This window comes from Erinaceus europaeus, chromosome 2 (assembly GCF_950295315.1).
Source record: "Erinaceus europaeus chromosome 2, mEriEur2.1, whole genome shotgun sequence".
In the NCBI taxonomy this organism is placed as follows: domain Eukaryota; kingdom Metazoa; phylum Chordata; class Mammalia; order Eulipotyphla; family Erinaceidae; genus Erinaceus; species Erinaceus europaeus.
This window is the reverse complement of record NC_080163.1, coordinates 42,485,974-42,505,563: the sequence shown is the minus strand read 5'-3', so window position 1 is coordinate 42,505,563 and position 19,590 is coordinate 42,485,974. Positions and strand designations below refer to the sequence as shown.

The following is a 19,590-nucleotide window of genomic DNA, read 5'->3' as shown; positions in this document are numbered from 1 at the left end:
GTTGAAAATGTTGACTCTCCCATTTGCAGAAGAGGATAGAGACACCTTCACTGCATATGAATGGTAGTCATTCTAAAAAGCTGTCACGCAAGTTAGGAATGTTGCCAGAGGTCCCTGGGCTCCCAGAGTTTAAGTGGTGTATTCGAAAGCTTATGGATTTATGTATAGTAGCAGTCTTGATGGGAGGTCTGATTCATACCTACCTCCCAGGGTTTAATTGTAAGTTGGGTGTTTAACTTTTTTAAGCTATAGTTTCCTCAGTAAGACTGAAAAAAAAAAAAAAAAGTAATTCTTCAATGGGATTGTTTTGAGAATTGGTGCTCTTAATATACTTCAGATTGTTTTATTTCATTCTTTTGGGTTAAGACTAAGAAAACAGATTGTAGGTTCAGCAAAATAGCTTACCCGGAAGGTTACCTAACTTGTCAAGTGAGACACAGGTCCTATCCCCAACCTATCATCTCTTTCCAGGCAGGTGTTTGGGGGTGGGGGGTAGGTGTCCTGGAGCAGTGAAGCTGAAGAAGAAAAAGACTTGCCCCCTCTGAGGTTCGAACTCAGGACCTTCAGATTATGAGACTGACGCGCTGCCTACTGCGCTAAGGAGGCAACTGCCTGTGAGGCTTAACAGTGTAGACTAAGTCTCTGACAGCATGTATTATTTCCTTTTCATCCTAATCTTTTTGATCACCAACCAGCAAGCCCTGAAGAGATTGGCAGAGGACAATGAGGAAACTCCTAATGCCTCAGGGCTTATTTAGCAATCTCTAATTCTACCCATTATGTTGGTCAAATGGGAAGAAGGAAGAGGCAAAAACCAGGGCATGTAAAGCAATGCCTTAACTTATTGAAATTAGTAGTAAATTTATGGAAAGTTTTCTCTCACTGAGTTTATTCCATTTTCATCAGGTTTTCAAGATCTCCCAGGATTGTGGGCAATCTGCCAGTCTTAGACCTTGAAGCAATTGAGCATGGGGATTTTACTATCCTGTCACCTCAGTGATAGCCAGCTTGTTAAGGATAAGCCAAAAGGAAAGGGCTGTAAGGTTGTAACTAATGAATTTGAATGACATTGTAATGCCTTGGAATGAATCCCTGACAGGAAGGTGATGGATGCAGAGAAATTAAAATTCCTTTAGTTTCTGAACCAGGGTTTAAGTGAGAAGATTGGTTGATGTGACTGATTGATGAGGGTAAGATGAATGAGGATAGAATGGAGCTTGCAAGAAGGGGGGTGGGTGGGGTGGCTATGAGCTTTTTGGGGACATAGGCAAATAAATACTTCATGACATTCTTGATTGCTCTGAATTTTATTGGTGAAAATCTCAGATAAAACTCAATGAATTTACAAATCTTGTCCCCTTTGAAAGGCCATTTGAACAGGGTAGCAGGGGTGATTTCTAAGACACTCTCCCACCACTCCCAACCCCCTACCCCCAATTATTTGAGAATGTCTGTAAGGTCCTGGGGGAAATGTACCTGTAGTATGTGGATAGAGGTTGAGTTAAGAATAAAGTGAGAAAAATCCATACTTTGTTCATTTGTCTGATGACAGTGTAGCAGTCAGGTTTCAATATGAGTACTTTGGTCTCAGTGTTTATTGAGGGTTTAACATCATGGCCAGATAATTAAACATTTTTTTCTCACCTTTGAGACCCCCCCCACACACACACACATTGTTTGTACTTAGGAAGTAGTATCTCTTTATATCCCCTTCCATTGGCAACTTACGCATATCTCTGGTCTTTCTCTCTCATTAACAGTAACATTGACCTTTTACCTTTCTTAAGATTTATTAACCTTTTTTAAAAAATACCTATTTAGGGGGACGGGCGGTGGCGCAGTGGGTTAAGCGCATGTGGCGCAAAGCACAAGGAGCGGCGTAAGGATCCCAGTTCGAGCCCCCGGCTCCCCACCTGCAGGGGAGTCGCTTCACAGGCGGTGAAGCAGGTCTGCAGGTGTTTATCTTTCTCTCCCCCTCTCTGTCTTCCCCTCCTCTCTCCATTTCTCTCTGTCCTATCCAACAACGAACAACATCAACAATGGCAATAATAATAACCACAACGAGGCTACAACAACAAGGGCAACAAAAGGGGGAAAAATGGCCTCTAGGAGCGGTGGATTCATGGTGCAGGCACAGAGCCCAGCAATAACCCTGGAGGGAAAAAAAAAACCTATTTATTATTGGATAAAGACACAACAAACTTAAGAGGGAGTGGGGAGATAGAGAGGGAGAGAGACAGAGACACCTGCAGCTCTGTTTCACATTCAAATTCATGTGGTGCTGGGGATTGAACTAGGAACTTCAGGCATCCAAGTCCTGCACTTACTTTACCAGTTGAGCCATCTCCCCAGTTACATATGAATTCTTCTCTTTTTTTTAAAATACATATTTATTTATTATTGGATACAGAGAGAAATTGAGAAGGGTGGGGGAGATAGAGGGAAAGAGACAGGCCTGCAAGCCTGCTTCACCACTTGTGAGGCTTTCCCCCTGCAGGTGGGAACCAGGGGCTTGAACCTGGATCCTTGTGCACTGTAATGTATGTACTTAACCATGTGTGACCACCTGGCCACAATATTTGATTAGATGGCCTGGGAGATGGCTCAGAAAGCAATGTGCAGGATGTGCATGCAAAAGGCTCCAGGTTCAATCCCAGGTACCACATATACCAGGGCTAATATAATGACCTGTCATTCTCTGATTCATGAAAGAATAGTGGCACATCCAGTTAAGTACCCATGTTACAGTGTGCAAGAACTTGGGTTCAAGCCCCTAGTCCCCACCTGTAGAGGGAAACCTTCACTAGAGAGGTGAAGCAGTACTGCAGGTATTCCTCTCCTCCCTCTATATCTTCCTCTCCTCCCTCTATATCTTCCCCCTCTCAAGTTCTCTGTCTCTATCCAGTAAGTGATAAAATAAAATATAAAATCATTTAAAAAAATATATTTCTTTCTTTTTTTTATCAGAGCACTGCTCAGCTCTGGTTTATGGTGCTGCAGGGGATTAAATCTGGGTCTTTGGAGCCTCAGGCATGAGAGTGTCTTTGCATAATAACTATTATGTTATCTACCCCACCTTTTTTTAAAAAGATGGAACTTAAATATTTTTTAAATTATCTTTATTGATTTATTGTATAGAGACAGCCAGAAATTGAGAGGGAAGAGGGTGATAGAGAGGGGGAGAGACAAACATCTGCAACACTGCTTCACCACTTGCAAAGCTTTCCCCCTGCAGGTGGGGGCACTTTTGCAATATAATGTGTGCTCAACCAGGTGCACCACTACCTGGTCTCTATATAGTTCTTTTTATATTTATTTATTTATTTACCAGAGCACTGCTCAGCTCTGGCTTATGGTGGTACAGGGGATTGAACCTGGGACTTTGGAGCCTCAGGCATGAGTCTCTTTGCATAACCATTATGCTATCTACCCCTGCCCTCTATATAGTTCTTTATTGTAAACATATCACTCAATTTGGACATTATGTGATAACACATTTTTTAATATTCATTAAAAATTAAGTTCATCCTAAACATTCTGTTTTGTAGTCACATTCCCCCACTTAATTATATGCTACATTTTTCATGTTACTAAATATTCCTCCAGAATATTCCTTTTAGTGGATAATATTCCATTGTAGAAAACAGTTAAATATTCATATTGTTTTCTAACTTCAAACATTAAGCTGTTTGGGGTCCCCATTTTTGGTTACTGATTCTTTTTTCTTTATTCAACATATCTGAATTAGTTCCTTGCTGTAAGGTGTGTAGCCTTGCAGAGAGGAGGTTCCCATGGCAAAGTAGATCAAGTTTTGACCAATGGCTGAACCCCAAGGTCCTCTTTATAGGGAACTAGTTCTCTCCCAAAAGTTATCAGTGAAAAATGTAGAAGTGCTAATGAAGGAGATAGAATCCACAATTCTCCTAGTCATCTACTTTGAGGAATAAGTCCTTTGGTGTACAGATCCCCCAGGAAACCCAAGTTAGGAGAGTCTGAATATGGTTCAAGCTCAAAAAGCTTCTTGTTTCCCAAATTACTTAGGTTCTGGGGGTGGGGGATGAGGTTGCGAACAACTTATAAATTTTAGGGGTCTGAGTTGCTTTTCTGTTGGCCATTTCCTGGGCTTCTGGTTTATTATCTGCCAAATACTGATGTCAAGGTAGTTGCCTATTTTCAGCTTACATAATCAGGGCTTCCCATCCTTACTCTGATCTAAGGTTTTCAAAGAGAGAAACAAGAGGTCACTGCAGAATGCAGAATTCTCAGTCTGGGGAAAACATTAAGACAGTCTTTTTTTTTTTTTTTTTTTTTGGTGGGGGTTGGGGAGCAGGGATCTTTCTCCATTAGCCTTGTCTGGATAAGTTGTAATCATTTACTTATTGTGACCATTCCTATCCATATCTCTAGAGATGTTATATGAGCCAGAAAAGTTCTCATGTTCTTTCTGTTGGGTTCTATTTTCCCTAGGGTTGGAGAAAACTTTTCAAAAGTGCACACTCAGGTGAAAAACCCAATAATTGGGACCAGGCAGTGGAACACTGGGCTAAGTGCACATAGTACAGTGCTTAAGGACCCACACAAGGATCCCTGTTCGAGCCCATGGCTCCCCACCTGCAGGGGCAGTCACTTCACAAGTGGTGAAGCAGGTCTGCAGGTATTTTTCTTTCTCCCTCTAAATTTCTCTCTGTCCTGTAAAAATAAAATAAAAATGGCCACAGGAGCAATGGAATAGTAAGTAGTACAGGCACTGAGCCCCAGTGATAACTCCAGAGGCAAAACAACAAAAGACAACCAATCATCTAAAAACCTCCCAGTAGGCAGGCATGTGGTCTCTACCCCACTTACTGTGTGAAGTTGAAGTTGGTCTTTCTGGAGCTACATAGGGTGGGGGATGGCTGTATCTTCAGAAATCTGGACAGAAATTTTTTTCTTTCATCCTCTCTGATTCTCAGCAGCATGGTCTGAACATGATTGGACATGGTCTGAAAGTTACAGGGCCCCTAATCAGATTTTAACAAGCTGTGTATGTATAGGCACAAAGACCAGGAAGTAACTTGCAGAAAAGATGAAATATGGTCTCCCCAAATTAGGAGGCCCAACTCCCAATTTGAGCTCTATCAGGAACAAGTTGTGTTATCTGGGGCTTCCTTTTCTCCATCTATAGCTGTAGCTATCAAGAGAATTACAGGCCAACCCCATGATTTTTATATTCTGCTCTCTCCATGAGAGAAGCTGTATCTCCCTCCATTGTCATCATCTGAGCAAGTGAATTTGTAGGGGGTACTTTCAGGTGCTGCTCTTGCCTGGGGACCAAGCTCTGTCTGGGGAGCTTGTACAGTAGTATTTGTTCACCACATGCCTACACTGGTCACACTTGACAGTGCAGCACCACTGGAATTTGCAGTTGCAGCTGCTGATTGTTTCAGTTCTCCTTTCTTTCACCTGCAGGCCACACTCTGTGCACAGGCGCCCGCAGCTACGTCGCTCCCACCTGGATGCGTTACGGCTGTTCTGCTGACACTCCCGACCATCTGTGCCATAGATGCCCAGGCTGGAATTTCGGGTACAGTAATCTGGAGATTCCTCTAAAAAGATCAGCTCTGCCTCTGCACTAGGAAGGAAGGCCTCAGTGGGTGCCCATCGACCTTTGGCCCTGTTGCCGGTCCTTAACCGCCGCTTATCCATCTCAATTTTTAGCGCCCGATCATACTTGGCCTTTAGGTAGTCTCCCATCTCTCGGAAGTCAGCCAGCTGCAACCAACATGTCTGGATACTGCAGCTCCCCGAGATGCCATGACATTTGCAGGTCCTTTTCATGGTGGCTCGTACTGCCTTCATAGAAAGACAGGAAGGTCAAAGGGATGTGGACAAGCAAATACTAGCAGTTAAATGGAGTTACTTCTAAATTTTAAAGAAGTTAGTAAACAATTTGTTCCGCTTTATATATATATATTTTTTTTAACAATTTTTAAATCTTTATTTATTTATTTATTGGATAGAGACAGCCAGAAATTGAGATAGAAGGGGGAAATAGAGAGGGAGAGAGACAGAGAGACACCTGCAACCCTGCTTAACCACTCGCAAAGCTTTCCCCCTGAAGGTGGGTACCGGGGACTTGAACCCAAGTCCTTGTGCACTGTAACGTGTGCACTCATATACCACTACCTGGCCCCTCTGCTTTATATCGTAACTCTTTTTCAGCCACCCCACATCCAGATACTACCATGATGCCAATCTGACTTCCTTGGGTAAACAACCCCACCAATATGTCCTGGAACACTGCTTTCCCAGAGCCCTGCCCCACCAGGGAAAGAGAGAGACAGGCTGGGAATATGGATCAACCTGCAAACGCCCATGTTCAGCAGGGAAGCAGTTACAGAAGCCAGACCTTCCACCTTCTGCACCCCACAATAATCCTGGGTCCATACTCCCAGAGGGATAAAGAATAGGAAAGCTATCAAAGGAGGGGATAGGAGTTCTGGGGGTGGGAATTGTGTGGAAATGTACCCCTCTTATCCTATAGTCTTGTCAATATTTCCATTTTATAAGTAAAAATTTAAAATAAATTTTAGAGAAGTATTAGAATTCCTGGGGAAACCTATGAGAAATATTTATCTCTGCATGTATATAATCCCTCAAATTGTCTCAATTCTCAGTTAAAATTTAAGGGCTTTAAAGCTATTGGTGATTTTTAAATTTTTATTTATTTATTTATTTATTTATTTTTATTATCTTTATTTACTTATTGGATAGAGACAGCAAGAAATTGAGAGGGAGACAGAGACAGAGAGACACCTGCAGCACTGCTTCAACTCTCATGAAGCTTTACCCCTGCAGCTGGGGACCAGGGGCTCGAACCTGGGTCCTTGCGCTTTGTAACACGTGCGATCAACCAGGTGTGCCACCACCCGGCGCCTATTGGTGATTCTTATGGAAGGCATGAAAATTTTGAAGTTACTCGAGTCAAGAAACCTAGACTCAGCTCTATCACTTGGTTAGTTTGTTTCTGTCTGTCCAGCTGAAGTGAAATGACCAAGAAAGCACTTTGTAAATTTTTTTTTATTTCTTTATTATTGTATAGAGACAGAAATTGAGAAAGGAAGGGGAGATAGGAAGAGAGAAAGAGAAACACCTGCAGCCCTGCTTCACCACTTGTGAAGCTTTCCCACTGCAGGTGGAGGGGGGGGCCAGGGGCTTGAACCTGGGTTCTTGCACACTGTAATGTGAGCGCTTAACCAGGTGTGCCACTGCCTGGCCCCAGCACTTTGTAAATTATGAAGGAAAATATGATCATTGGCACTGTTGTTATTATTATTATCATTATTATTATTATTATTATTATTTTAAAACTTGGGGATTAAGGATGGGAAGTTGGCTAGAGTATTTAATTGGATTCATTCTTTTGACCCTTTCCCATTAGGAAGAAATTCCCTTGAGTATGAGTCTCTACTCCCAAGGCAAATACCCATGGTTGTAATTATCTTCAAAATCTCTTCCCCTTGCCCTAGGCATCCAAGACATCTAGGTATGGGTTCAAATTGAAATGACTATGGTCTTTGGGATAAACCCAGCTCACTTCTAGAATTAAGTTCAGAATACTCCAGACACTTCTATCCCATCACAAGTCTTGAGCAAGAATAGGTCTCACCACAGCCCTCAGAAATGTTAATCAGTTTCAATCAATTGAAATGCAAGGGGAGTCAGATGGCAGCGCAATGGGTTAAGTGCGGGTGACACAATGTGCAAGGATCTGCGTAAGGATCCAGATTCTAGCCTCCCAGCTCCCCACCTGCAGGGAGGTCGCTTCACAAGTGGTGAAGCAGGTCTGCAGGTGTCTATCTTTCTCTCCCCCTCTGTCTTCCCCTCCTCTCTCCATTTCTCTCTGTCTCATCTAACAATGACAACATCAATAACAACAACAATAATAACTACAGCAACAATAAAAATCAAGGGCAACAAAAGGGAAAATAAATAAAATATTTTTAAAAATCAAAAAAAAAAAGAAAGGAAGAATCCCAGGAAGACATCAGAACGGAGAATGAATGGCAAGGCTCTGTCCATTTTCCAGGACATATAATTAAAATGGTTACAGTTTTAATCATGGAAGCAAATCCTTAATTTGGTGTTCTGTGTTCTCAGAAACCACCTGCCTTTGGTGGTGACCAGAATATATGATTAAGTTGACAAGATATCTGTACTAGAGGATCTGAATTAGTTGTCTGATTCTTATGCTTAATAGATGTTTTACCTTGCCCAAGTTGCTTGGCTCTACCGTAATAAAAATAAGATCAGAAGAGAAAACACAAGTAGAACCTGAACTGGAGTTGATGTATTGCACCAAAGTAAAAGACTCTGGGGTGGGGGTATGGGGGGCGAAGAGTACAGGTCCAAAAAGGATGACAGTAGGGGTTGTATTGTTATGTGGAAAACTGAGAAATGTTATGTACAAGCTATTATATTTACTGTCAAATGTAAAACACTAATCCCCCAATAAAGAAATAAAAAAGAATAATAATCTTTTTCGAAGCACAGCATGGAGATGGTGGTGTAAGGATGATAGGGGTATGTCACAGCTCTTAGCAAGCACTGAAAGGCTACAGTGACGTGAGACTATGATGCTAACACTATGATGGCTCACTGGCTGACTCTTATACCCACCAGCCTGCCTGCCCTGTTGTTGTGAAGATTCATCAGGGCTCTGGCATCTTTTCCCTTCTCCAGGCTGTCCACAAAGAGTTTGGAGATCCTCTCCCCAAATTCTACATTGTCGCTGCAGCCTCCCCAGATCCAGCCATGACCTCCTACATATAAAGAAAGAATAAATTCTATGTAAGTCCCAGGACAAGAGTCATAGACATTTTGACTGATACATCCCCAAGAGACCTAGAAGCTATAGGTGAGACAAGGAAGTGGAGGTGCTGAGGTGAGTAGGGGAATCCAGTTTCCAAAACCAGCTGCCCACTCTTCAGGTACTTCCTCACTCTAGGCATTTAGTCACAATACCCACAGTAAAAGCAGGTATGTGGAACTAGCCTAGATGACTTTACAGGTTGGTTTACTGTTACTCAAGCATTTTGGAATATTACACCATTTTGGAAAATTCCACCATTATTCCATAATACATTTATTATAACCATCTTCTCATCTCCTCCCTCACTAGTGACAAATCAGATAAAGTCTTTTAGGTGCTCTGCAAAAAAAACAAACAAACAACAAAAAAAAAACTGAGCGGCACTAGATTATAAATAAATAAGCCATTCTAAACCAGAAATAGGGGAATTTCTTCTGACCCTCCTCTCTTGAACTGAGATACAGAGAGGCAATAGAGAGTGAAAAAGACAAGAGACCACAGTATCAAAGTTTCCTTCAATGCTGTGAGATCTGGGCTCACTCCCGGGTCATGGACATAGCTAAACAACACATTATCCAAGTGAGCTATTTCATTGGCCCAATCCTAGACACTTTCATGAGTTTCAGAGTTCTCTGCTACTTGCTGATCCCTGCAATTACGGAATCAGTCTCAATTCCTAGGATCAACTTATAGGAGAATGTAGACCCAGGATTTCCCACCAGTGAAGTTGCTTTTAGAGTTTAAATGGGTTAAAGGAACTGTGGTAGCTGTGTCCCTCAGCCTTTCCCTAGAAGACTATTATCTGCATTCTGCTCTGCAGTCCCTTACCTCTTCCCATTCTTCACCCTCCCCCACTCCCACCTAGGAGAACCCACTTTACCTGTTTTTCCATTTTTTGATTCATCACAGCCGCAGCTTTCAAAGTCGCCCATGCTACAGTTCTTGGTAATGGTATACATAACGCCAGCAGAGCTGATAGCATGAATGAACGATGTCTCCCTGGTAGCTTTGGAGAGAACATGGGGAATAGAAACTTGGACCATCAAGACTCAAAGGGGGAAACTAGGAAAACAACGCTATTTCTCTCCCCCTGAATCCTCAGCCCATTTTGAGTTTGAGAGGATGGCGTTCTAATGTGAGAAAACATGTATTCCAGCATCTTTACTACATCCAGGTAGGGATAACACCCTTGTACCATAGATGAGGTGAATAAAAATAAATAAATAAAAAGAATAGGGGGTCTCAGATAGGGGGCCGGGCGGTAGCACAGTGGGTTAAGCACACATGGCACAAAGCGCAAAGACCGGCTTAAGAATCCCGGTTCGAGTCCCCAGCTCCTCACCTGCAGGGGGGTCACTTCACAGGTGGTGAAGCAGATCTGCAGGTGTCTATCTTTCTCTTCCCCCCTCTGTCTTCCCCTCCTCTCTCGATTTCTCTCTGTCCTATCCAACAACAACAGCAATGACAACAATAATAATAACAACAACAACAATAAGCAACAAGGACAACAAAAGGGAAAAATTAGCCTCAGGGAACAGTGAATTCATAGGCAGGCACCAAGCTCCAGTGATAACCCTGGAGAGAAAAAAAAAAAGTCAATGATGAGATCAAGTCCACTGTCCTCACCATTTGTGGTGTGGGGACCAAGACCCTGCCTTCCTGAAGTCTGGCCTACGTTTTTGCCCATTAGCCAGTGTTTTTGGTCCTTGAACAGTGAGAATTTAGGTCTATAAGGTTGGTTTAACAAAGAAAAGGATCTTTTCTTTATTCTGGCATAAAGCTAGAGTCATGCAAAAATTATAATGGTGAGCAGAGGTAGATAGCATAATGGTTTGATGCAAAGAGACTCTCATGCCTGAGGCTCCAAAGTTCCAGGTTCAGTCCCCTGCACCACAATAAGCCAGAGCTGTGCAATGCTCTGGTGTTTCTCTCTATGTCTTTCTCTCTCTGCATCTCTCTCAAAAATAAAATAAATAAATAAATTATAATGGTCATGGCTACCACTTACTGAGTTCATGTCTTTCTAATTTTTTTTTCCAGCTCTAGGGTCTTGTACATGCATAATTTCACCATTTCTAGCCACCTTTTTTCCCCCCTTTCCTTTCTTTCTAATTATTTTTTCTTCCTTCCTTTCTTTTTTGTTTTATTCTCTCATCCTTTCTCTTTTTCCATTCAAATGGGAAACAGAAAGATGTAGAGAGACTCACCACATTACCAGAGCTTCCTCCTGTGATAGCGCTTTCCATGTGGTGCCACCTGGCAAGGCACACATCCCACCTGATGGATCTACTTCTCTGACTCTCTTGACTTTGGTTTTTAAATATTGTATGATGGGGCTGGAGGGTGGCACACCTGGTAAATCACACATGATACCATGTGTGAGGACCCTGGTTCAAGCCTCTCACCGCCATATGCAGGGGGAAGCTTCACCAGTGGTGAGGCATGCTGCAAGTATCTGTCTCCTTCTGTCTCTGTCTCTCTTTTTTCCCTCTATTGCTCTTTCTCTCTGTGTCACTCTGTTTCTCATTCCCTAACAAAAGAAAAGGTAAAAGAGATAAAAGGCCACAGTAAGTAGTGGAGTCATTGTGCAGCAGGTTAAGTGCAGGTGGCGCAAAGCGCAAGGACCGGAGTATGGATCCTGGTTCAAGCCCCAGCTCCCCACCTGCAGGGGAGTCACTTCACAAGCAGTGAAGCAGGTCTGCAGGTGTCTCTCTTTCTCTATCCCTCTCTGTCTTCCCCTCCTCTCTCCATTTCTCTCTGTCCTATTTAACAATGACATCAGTAACTACAACAATAAAACAACAAGGGCAACAAAAGGGAATAAATAAGTCAATATTTAAAAAAAAAAAACCTTTTAAAACACATATTTTATGCCCTAGTGGTTTTAAAATAGATGATAATAAGTAGATTTATGATGAAAAAAAAATGAGAGAGTTAACATACAAAGCCAAACAAATTGTTGAACAATCATGGACCTAAAGGCTGGAATAGTGCAGATGACGTGTTAGGGAAAAAGAATGAGAAAGCCAGATCAGAATGCTGCTCAGTTCTGGCATGTGGCAGTGCTGGAAAACTGGCCTCTAAGGCCTCAGAAGTGTCTGTTAAAGCTTAACAAGTTGAGCTATCCCCCAGCTCCATAAACTACAAACATCAACATAGTTCTTTTTTTAAATATTTATTTATTCCTTTTTGTTGCCCTTATTGTTTTATTGTTGTAGTTATTGATGTTTTTGTTGTTGGATAGGACAGAGGGAAATGAAGAGAGGAGGGGAAGACAGAGAGGGGGAGAGAAAGATAAGACACCTATAGACCTGCTTCACTGCTTGTGAAGTGACCCCCCTGCAGGTGGGGAGCCGGGGTCTGGAACCGAGATCCTTACGCTAGTACTTGCGCTTTGTGCCACCTGAGCTTAACATATTTCATTTTTTGAGAGATAGATTTATTTAGTTACTAACATAAGAAAGAGAGGAGGAAAGAGAAAACAGCATCACTCTGTTAGGTGTGATGCTGAGTATCAAACTTGACACCTCATGCTTTTTTTCATTTAATTAAAAAAATTTATTTATTTATTCCCTTTTGTTGCCCTTGTTGTTTTATTGTTGTAGTTATTATTGATGTTGTTGTTGGATAGGACAGAGAGAAATGGAGAGAGGAGGGGAAGACAGAGAGGGGAAGAGAAAGATAGAGACCTACAGACCTGCTTCACAGCCTGTGAAGTGACTCCCCTGCAGATGGGGAGCTATGGGGAGCGATGGGGAGCGATGGGGAGCTGGGTGCTCAAATGGGGATCTTTAAGCTGGTCCTTGCCCTTTGTGCCAGGTGCGCTTAACCGCTTAACCCGCTGCGCTACCTCCGGACTCCCGGACACCTCATGCTTTTAAGTCTAATTCCCTGGCCACTGTGCCACCTCACAGGCTGCTGTCATATTTCATTTACACACACCAGCCCCCCCCACCCCCCACCCCGTCTAGATCTATTGTCCCATGGGAAGATATTTCTTCTTTCTTCAGTTTTATTCACTGCCTTTCCCAACTCTTATCAAGCAATTCTCTATTTTTTTCCTCCCTAAATGACTTTTACACAGACTACTGCACATGACTACAAATGGCTGCAAAGTACTTGAGCACCTGTACCAATGGATGCCATCTGAGGCATAGCTCAATATGAATTTTCAGCTTCTTTGTTGGGATTTTGACAGCTGAGCAAATGGAAAATTCCCTTCCTAATATGCTGCAAACACATAGCCTCTTTCTTTCTTTTATGTTTGTTTCATTTTTAAAGATTTTTTTTTTTTTGCCTCCAAGTTTTTTGTTAGGGCTTGGTGCCTGCACTGTGAATCTACTGCTCCTAGCGGCCATTTTATTTTCATTGTTGTTGCTGTTATTATTATTGTTGTTGCTGCTGTTGTTAGGTAGGACAGAGGGAAATTGAGAGAGGAGGGGAAGACAGTGATGGGGAGAGAAAGATAGACATTGCAAACCTGCTTCACGGCTTATGAAGCAACCCCTCTGCCCGCAGGGGGAGGGCTCATACCGGGATCCTTGAACTTTGCAATATGTGCACTTAACTTGGTGTGCTACCACCTGGGCCCTGTTTTTAAAGATTTAAATTTTTTTTTAATTTATTAATGAAAAAGATAAGAGGAAAAAAAGAACCAGACCTCACTCTGGTACATGTGCTGCTGGGGATTGGCCTCGTGCTTTACTCACTGTGTCATCTCCTGGACCATTGTTTTTTTTTTTTTAATATTTATTTTTATTTATTTATTCCCTTTTGTTGCCCTTGTTGTTTTATTGTTGTAGTTATTATTGTTGTAATTGTTGTTGGATAGGACAGAGAGAAATGGAGAGGGGAGGGGGAAGACAGAGAGAGGGAGAGAAAGACACCTGCAGACCTGTTTCACTGCTTGTGAAGCGACACCCCTGCAGGTGGGGAGCCAGGGCTTGAACCAGGATCCTTATGCGGGTCCTTGTGCTTAGCGCCACCTGCGCTTAACCCGCTGCGCTACAGCCCGACTCCCCTGGACCATTGTTTTTAAAGATTCATTTTATCTATCTCATATGAGATAACGGGAAACATTTATATATGAGAGAGGGAAGTCAGAAGCCAATAGTGCTGGGAATAGAAGCATCAAGCATTGAAGTCCTCTGTTCCATCAGTTCAGCTACCCTTGCTACCCCATTTGAGGGCTTTTAAAAACTGTATTTATTAATTTATAGGCTGGAGAAATAGCATAATGGTTATGCAAAAGGTTTCATGCCTGAGGCTCCAGGACCCTAGGTTCAATCCCCTGTACTACCATAAGCCAGAGCTGGACAGTGCTTTGTTTTTTTTGTCTCTCTGTATTTTTCTCTATATATCTCTCATTAGAAATAAAATGTTTTGGGAGTTGGGTGGTAGTGCAGTGGGTTAAGTGCAGGTTGTGCAAAGCGCAAGGACGGGCTTAAGGTTCCTGGTTTGAGTCCCCAGCTCCCCACCTTCAGGGGAGTCACTTCACAAGTGGTGAAGCAGGTCTGCAAGGGTCTATCTTTCTCTCCCCCTCTCTGTCTTCCCCTCCTCTCTCCATTTCTCTCTGTCCTGTTCAACAACAATGACATCAACAACAACAATAATAAAAAACAAGGGCAACAAAAGGGAATAAATAAATAAATAAAAATAAAGTGTTTTTTGGGCGGGGGTAGATAGCATAATGGTTATGCAAAGAGACTCTCATGCCTGAGGCTCCAAAGTCCCAGGTTCAATCCACCGCACCACCATAAGCCAGAGCTGAGCAGTGCTCTGGTAAAAAATAAATAAATAAAATAAAATGTTTTTAATTGTTTATTAGCTTATATATACATAGACAGAGAGAGTGACAACATCACTCTGGTATGCACTATGCCAGGGATTGAACTCAGGACTACATTATTGTAAGTCTAGCATTTTAAGTCCACTAAAAATGGATCACCATTTTTAATTCTTTTTTTTTTTAAAGATTTATTTATTTATTAATGAGAAACATAGGAGGAGAGAGAAAGAGCCAGACATCACTCTGGTACATGTGCTGCTGGGATTGAACACAGGACCTCATGCTTGAGAGTCTGATGCTTTATGCACTGCGCCACCTCCCGGACCACCATTTTTACTTCTTAAGAATCAGTGCAAAGCAATAAAGTGTATGCAGATGCACAATACAGATGTGCAGTTAAAAAAAAAACAGAAGAACAGAGAGTCAAGCAGTAGCTCAATGGGTTAAGCACATGTGGCACAAAGCGCAAGGACTGGCATAAGGATGCCAGTTCTAGCCCTTGCTCCCCACCTGCAGGGGAGTTACTTCACAGGTGGTGAAGCAGGTCTGCAGGTCCCTCTCTGTCTTCCCCTCCTCTCTCCATTTCTCTGTTCTATCCAACAAGAAGGACATCAAGAACAACAATAACAACTACAACAATGAGGGCGGGGGAGACAGCATAATGGTTATGCAAAGAGACTCTCATGCCTGAGGATCCACAGTCCCAGGTTCAATCCCCTGCACCACCATAAGTCAGAGCTGAGCAGTGCTCTGGTTAAAAAAATAAATAAATAATAACTACAACAATGAAAAACAAGGGCAACAAAAGGGAAAAATTTTTTTTTAAGTTACACATAATCTTACTAGTAATCTGTTAATATATTGTTTATGTTTAGTTCTAATTTTGTTAAGTTATCTGCACATGTAGCCATCAATTAAGTAGTCTAAATATTGATTATAACTGTAAAAACTTTGATTTTCCATCTATTATTACCTGCCTCCTAGACTATGTTCCTGGCACTGTGTATATCAGAGTAATGTTCTGTTCCACTCTCCAATTAATAAATTCATAAATAAATATTTAAATTTTAAAATTAGGGTGGGGGAGATAACATAATGGTTATCTCACACCTAAGTTCCTTGAGGTCCCAGATTCACTCCCCATCCCACTATAAGTCAAATCTGTTAACTCTGGTAAAAAACAATAAATAAGTTAAATAATTAAAAATAGAGTAACTTATGACATTTGTACAGAGATAACTTTGAGGTGGGGGTAGAGTGTAATGGTTATGCAAAGAAACTTTCATGCCTGAGGCTCCAAAGTCCCAAATTCAATCCTCCACACTACCATAAGCCAAAACTAAGCAGTGATCTGGTTAAAAAAAAAAAAAAAAAATCAACAGAGATGACTTTGTATATTTGCATAACTTTTGTTTAACTTTTCTGAAAGGTAACCTTACTTTTGGTGAACTAACCAGAATTGGCCCAAATGGCAAAGCTGGAAATATAGCAAGGGCAACAAAAAAAAAACAGGGGAAAAATGGCCTCAGGGAACAGTGGATTCTTATCTGGCCTCAGTGATAAAGCTGGAGGTAACAAACAAACAAACAAACAAAAACTGGCGTTAAAAGAAAGTATGTCATACAACAAATAAGTGGCAGGTCAACAGATTACAGATAATGTTTTCATTCCATTGTGTACATGTTACATATACACATATAAGCCTGCATATATCCCCTTGGGCAAGTGCACAAACTTACCACTTCTCATCCTTTTGTGAGTGGAAAGCTGGAGAGCATTTTCAGGGCAGTTCCAACGTTCCCAAGCAAACTGGAACTTACACTCCTCGATGCCACTCTGGGCACCCAGGGCCACACTGGTTGTGTAGGTTAGATAGGCCTGGCAGACGAAAAGTGGTGTTAGCTTCACCTTGGTTCAGTTCAGGTTGTCTAGGGTGGGGAAAGTAGACAGGACTGAAATGGCTCCACTTTCCATTAGGAAACTATCATGGGTTCAGAGAGTTCAGAAGATACTGTTTCCCCTCATCTCTTCCCCTCAAAGAGTTCTATTAGGAGCACGGGTGGGTTAAATACAGAAGTTGGAGAGCAGCTTACCTTGGGACCTGTTAATAGGAAATTGTTCACTGACCTACCAAAAAGAAAAAGTGAGGCATTGGTGGATGAGGATGAGATAATGGGGGCATTCTTGCAGGGCGGGAGTGGGAGGCAGAGGAAGGATTTACCAGGCAGAGGTGCTGAAGGTGGCACAGCCTATGGCCATAGTCATCCAGAGCATAAACAGGGTCCCCATGACCCTGATGACTCCCAGGGGGCCAGGTTCAGCCAGCCCAGGGCCAAGTCCAGAGAAGAAGTGAGAATGCAGAGTCTCTCGCAGTATTTATGTGGGGACATTCTGAATGATCAGGGGGAAAAATCAACAGCTCTTCTCATTTGTCCCTTGCTGGCAGGACTGCAGGAGCCACTGACCCAATGGGGGTCCTGGGAGGAGGGACTCAGTCTTCAAGGAAAGCCCCGCCCTGCCCCTCTCAGTCAGACTGTTAGAGAGGTTGGAGCCTTTCCTTATCCTGGAGGTTATTTCCCCTTTTTAATCCATACTTTTGTCTTCCTTGTTGGGGGTCATTTCTCAGAATCTCTAACCCAGAGAGAACTAGGTCCTAAACCCTGAACATAGGCCACCTATCTCTTGGATTACTAATCCTCATCTATCAGTGAGACCCTACTCTTTGTCTTGTCTTCCTTCTAATAGATTTCCTTCATTCCTTCTAGGTCTCTCCTTTTGTTTTTGAGGGGTTCAATCTCTAATATTTCAACTGCTTATATAAGTGAGAATCAACCTTTAGGTCTCCTGGGGCTGTATTTGAAGACTGATGTCTTTCTTTCCAACACTACTTAGCAGACAGAATATCAGCTCCTTAGCGAGAAATCTGGTTTATTTATGCTTGTTTGTTTAGATTTCATATTCTTAGTGCTTAAGAATATGCTTGAATAGATGTGGATGATCTATGGCTTCTAGTAGGGATCTGAAGTACCATTAGTGAGTGTTGGAGACTTCAATAATGGGTTAGAATTCTTTACTAAAACAGACTAGGGATTCAGAGGGAGTTGCAAAAGGAAGTCACAGTTCTGGTTCTTTATTCTGTGACCATCACAGCATCCAGATAACTTCCTAGCATCAAGGACCTGATTTACATGAGAAGGGGAACTCAGAAACATTCCTTCCCCCACCCCCACCCCCCTTGCCCAAAAGGAGTCCCAGAGGCCAAGGCTTTTTCTCAGGACAGTACATTCAAAGTGTAAACCAGAAGTGATGTTGATTTGCACACTGTTATTTTTCTGTGAGAAGAATGAAATGAAAGTGCTGGGGTGGGGGGGGGGGAATAGCGTAATTGTTATGTAAAAGACTTCTGTCTGAGGCCCTGTTGCTCTAGATTCAATCCCCCACACCACAAATCTGAGCAGTGCTCTGGTAAAATAAATAAATAGATAAAAAAGAATAAAATAAATTTAAACATTTATAAAATGTTATAGTAATTTGATGGAGCTTATTATTTTACCAGAGCACTACTCAGATCTGGCTAATTTTATTTACTTTATTATTATTATTATTATTATTTTTAATTTACCAGAGCACTAATCAGTTCTGGTTTATGGTGGTGCAGGGGATTGAAGCTGGGACTTTGTAACCTCAGGCATGAGAGTCTCTTTGCATAACCATTATGCTACCTACCTCCACCTCAATTTTATTTATTTTTAAAGATTTATTTTATGAGAGAGAGCAAGGCCAGAGCACCACTCTGGTGAATAAGAACAAATAATGGAAACTTCTTTGCAGGGAGGAAGTGGGAGGAAGAAGGACTTACCAGGTAGATGACTGAAGGTGGCACAGCCTATGGCCACAGTCACCCTGAGCATAAACAGACCCCCATGACCCTGCCAACTCCCAGGGGGCCAGGTCCAGCCAGCCCAGGGTCAAATCCAGAGAAGAATTACAGAAATGTACCACCTATAGATGGAATAATTCTAGTCATAGGGTATTTGGGCAGAGGAGACATCTCACCCAGTAGAGTGTATACTTTACCATACACAAGAACCGAGTTTGCGCCCCCAGCCAACAAATGGAAGCACCCACATAGAGGAAGTTTCATGAGTCATGGAGCAATGAGGGCTATGGAGTCTCTTCTCCTGCTTCTGTCTTTCTGTCTCTAGTTCTTTCTTCTTCTCATCCTCTATCCAAAAATAAATAAGGGGTTGGGCAGTGGTGCACCCAGTTAAGTACTAAGTACTAAACTATTGTATTTACTGTTGAATGTAAAGCATTAATTCCCCAATAAAGAAATAAATCATTAAAAAAAAAAGGCAGATCAATAAAGGCAGCATTGCACTGTGTTCCCGCTCCGTGAAAAAAAAAAAAAAGAAAAAAAGAAAAAGATTAGCCTGAGCCCCCACCCAAGAATGAACCTTGACTAGTCTAACCAAATCAGGATAATTCCCAAACTCTCATCATTATAAGGCAAGCAGGAGATCTGCCCCTATGATCCACCCATTTGTTTTGTGTGGTTTTCCAACTCTTATCTTTTTTTCCCCTTTTATATTTTAATAAAGATGTTTTTGGGGCCAGGAAGTGGAGCACCTGGTAGAGCACACACATTACAGTGCACAAGGACCAGGGTCCAAGTTCCCAGTCCCAACCTAAAAAAAAAAAAAAAAAAGTACTAAGTACTTAAGCACTCAATACTAAGCACAAGGGCCCATGCAAGGATTTGGGTTCAAGCCCCCAGCTCCCCACCTAGCTCAATTTCTCTCTGTACTATCCAATAAAATGGGGGGAAAAGGGGGTGGGGGAGATGGGCGGTAGCTCAGTAGGTTAAGCACACGTGGCGCAAAGCACAAGGACCAGCATAAGGATCCCAGTTTGAGCCCTCGGTTCCCCACCTGCAGGGGAGTAACTTCAC

General features: G+C 42.2%; 1 protein-coding gene and 1 non-coding gene across 3 annotated transcripts; both read right to left on the bottom strand.

The window, feature by feature from the left end:
- Positions 1-533: 533 nt before the first annotated feature.
- On the bottom strand, positions 534-606 carry TRNAM-CAU (transfer RNA methionine (anticodon CAU)). Its single transcript has one exon. It is a non-coding gene; the product is annotated as a tRNA-Met (tRNA).
- A 3,326-nt stretch (positions 607-3,932) lies between these two features.
- On the bottom strand, positions 3,933-17,005 carry WNT8A (Wnt family member 8A). Of its 2 annotated transcripts, none has more exons than XM_060178601.1 (6): positions 16,733-17,005; positions 16,379-16,517; positions 9,732-9,857; positions 8,659-8,801; positions 5,353-5,832; positions 3,933-4,982 (listed from the first exon to the last, which is right to left on the bottom strand). In XM_060178601.1, the coding sequence occupies exons 2-6, from the start codon at positions 16,386-16,388 to the stop codon at positions 4,842-4,844; spliced, it is 900 nt and encodes a 299-aa protein (XP_060034584.1). In that variant the 5' UTR covers positions 16,389-16,517; positions 16,733-17,005; the 3' UTR covers positions 3,933-4,841. The 2 variants fall into 2 exon arrangements, with proteins under 2 accessions (XP_060034584.1, XP_007517668.1); XM_007517606.3 differs by having other exon boundaries at positions 4,868-5,832; positions 16,733-16,766; positions 16,861-16,928.
- Between the last annotated feature and the right edge of the window lie 2,585 nt (positions 17,006-19,590).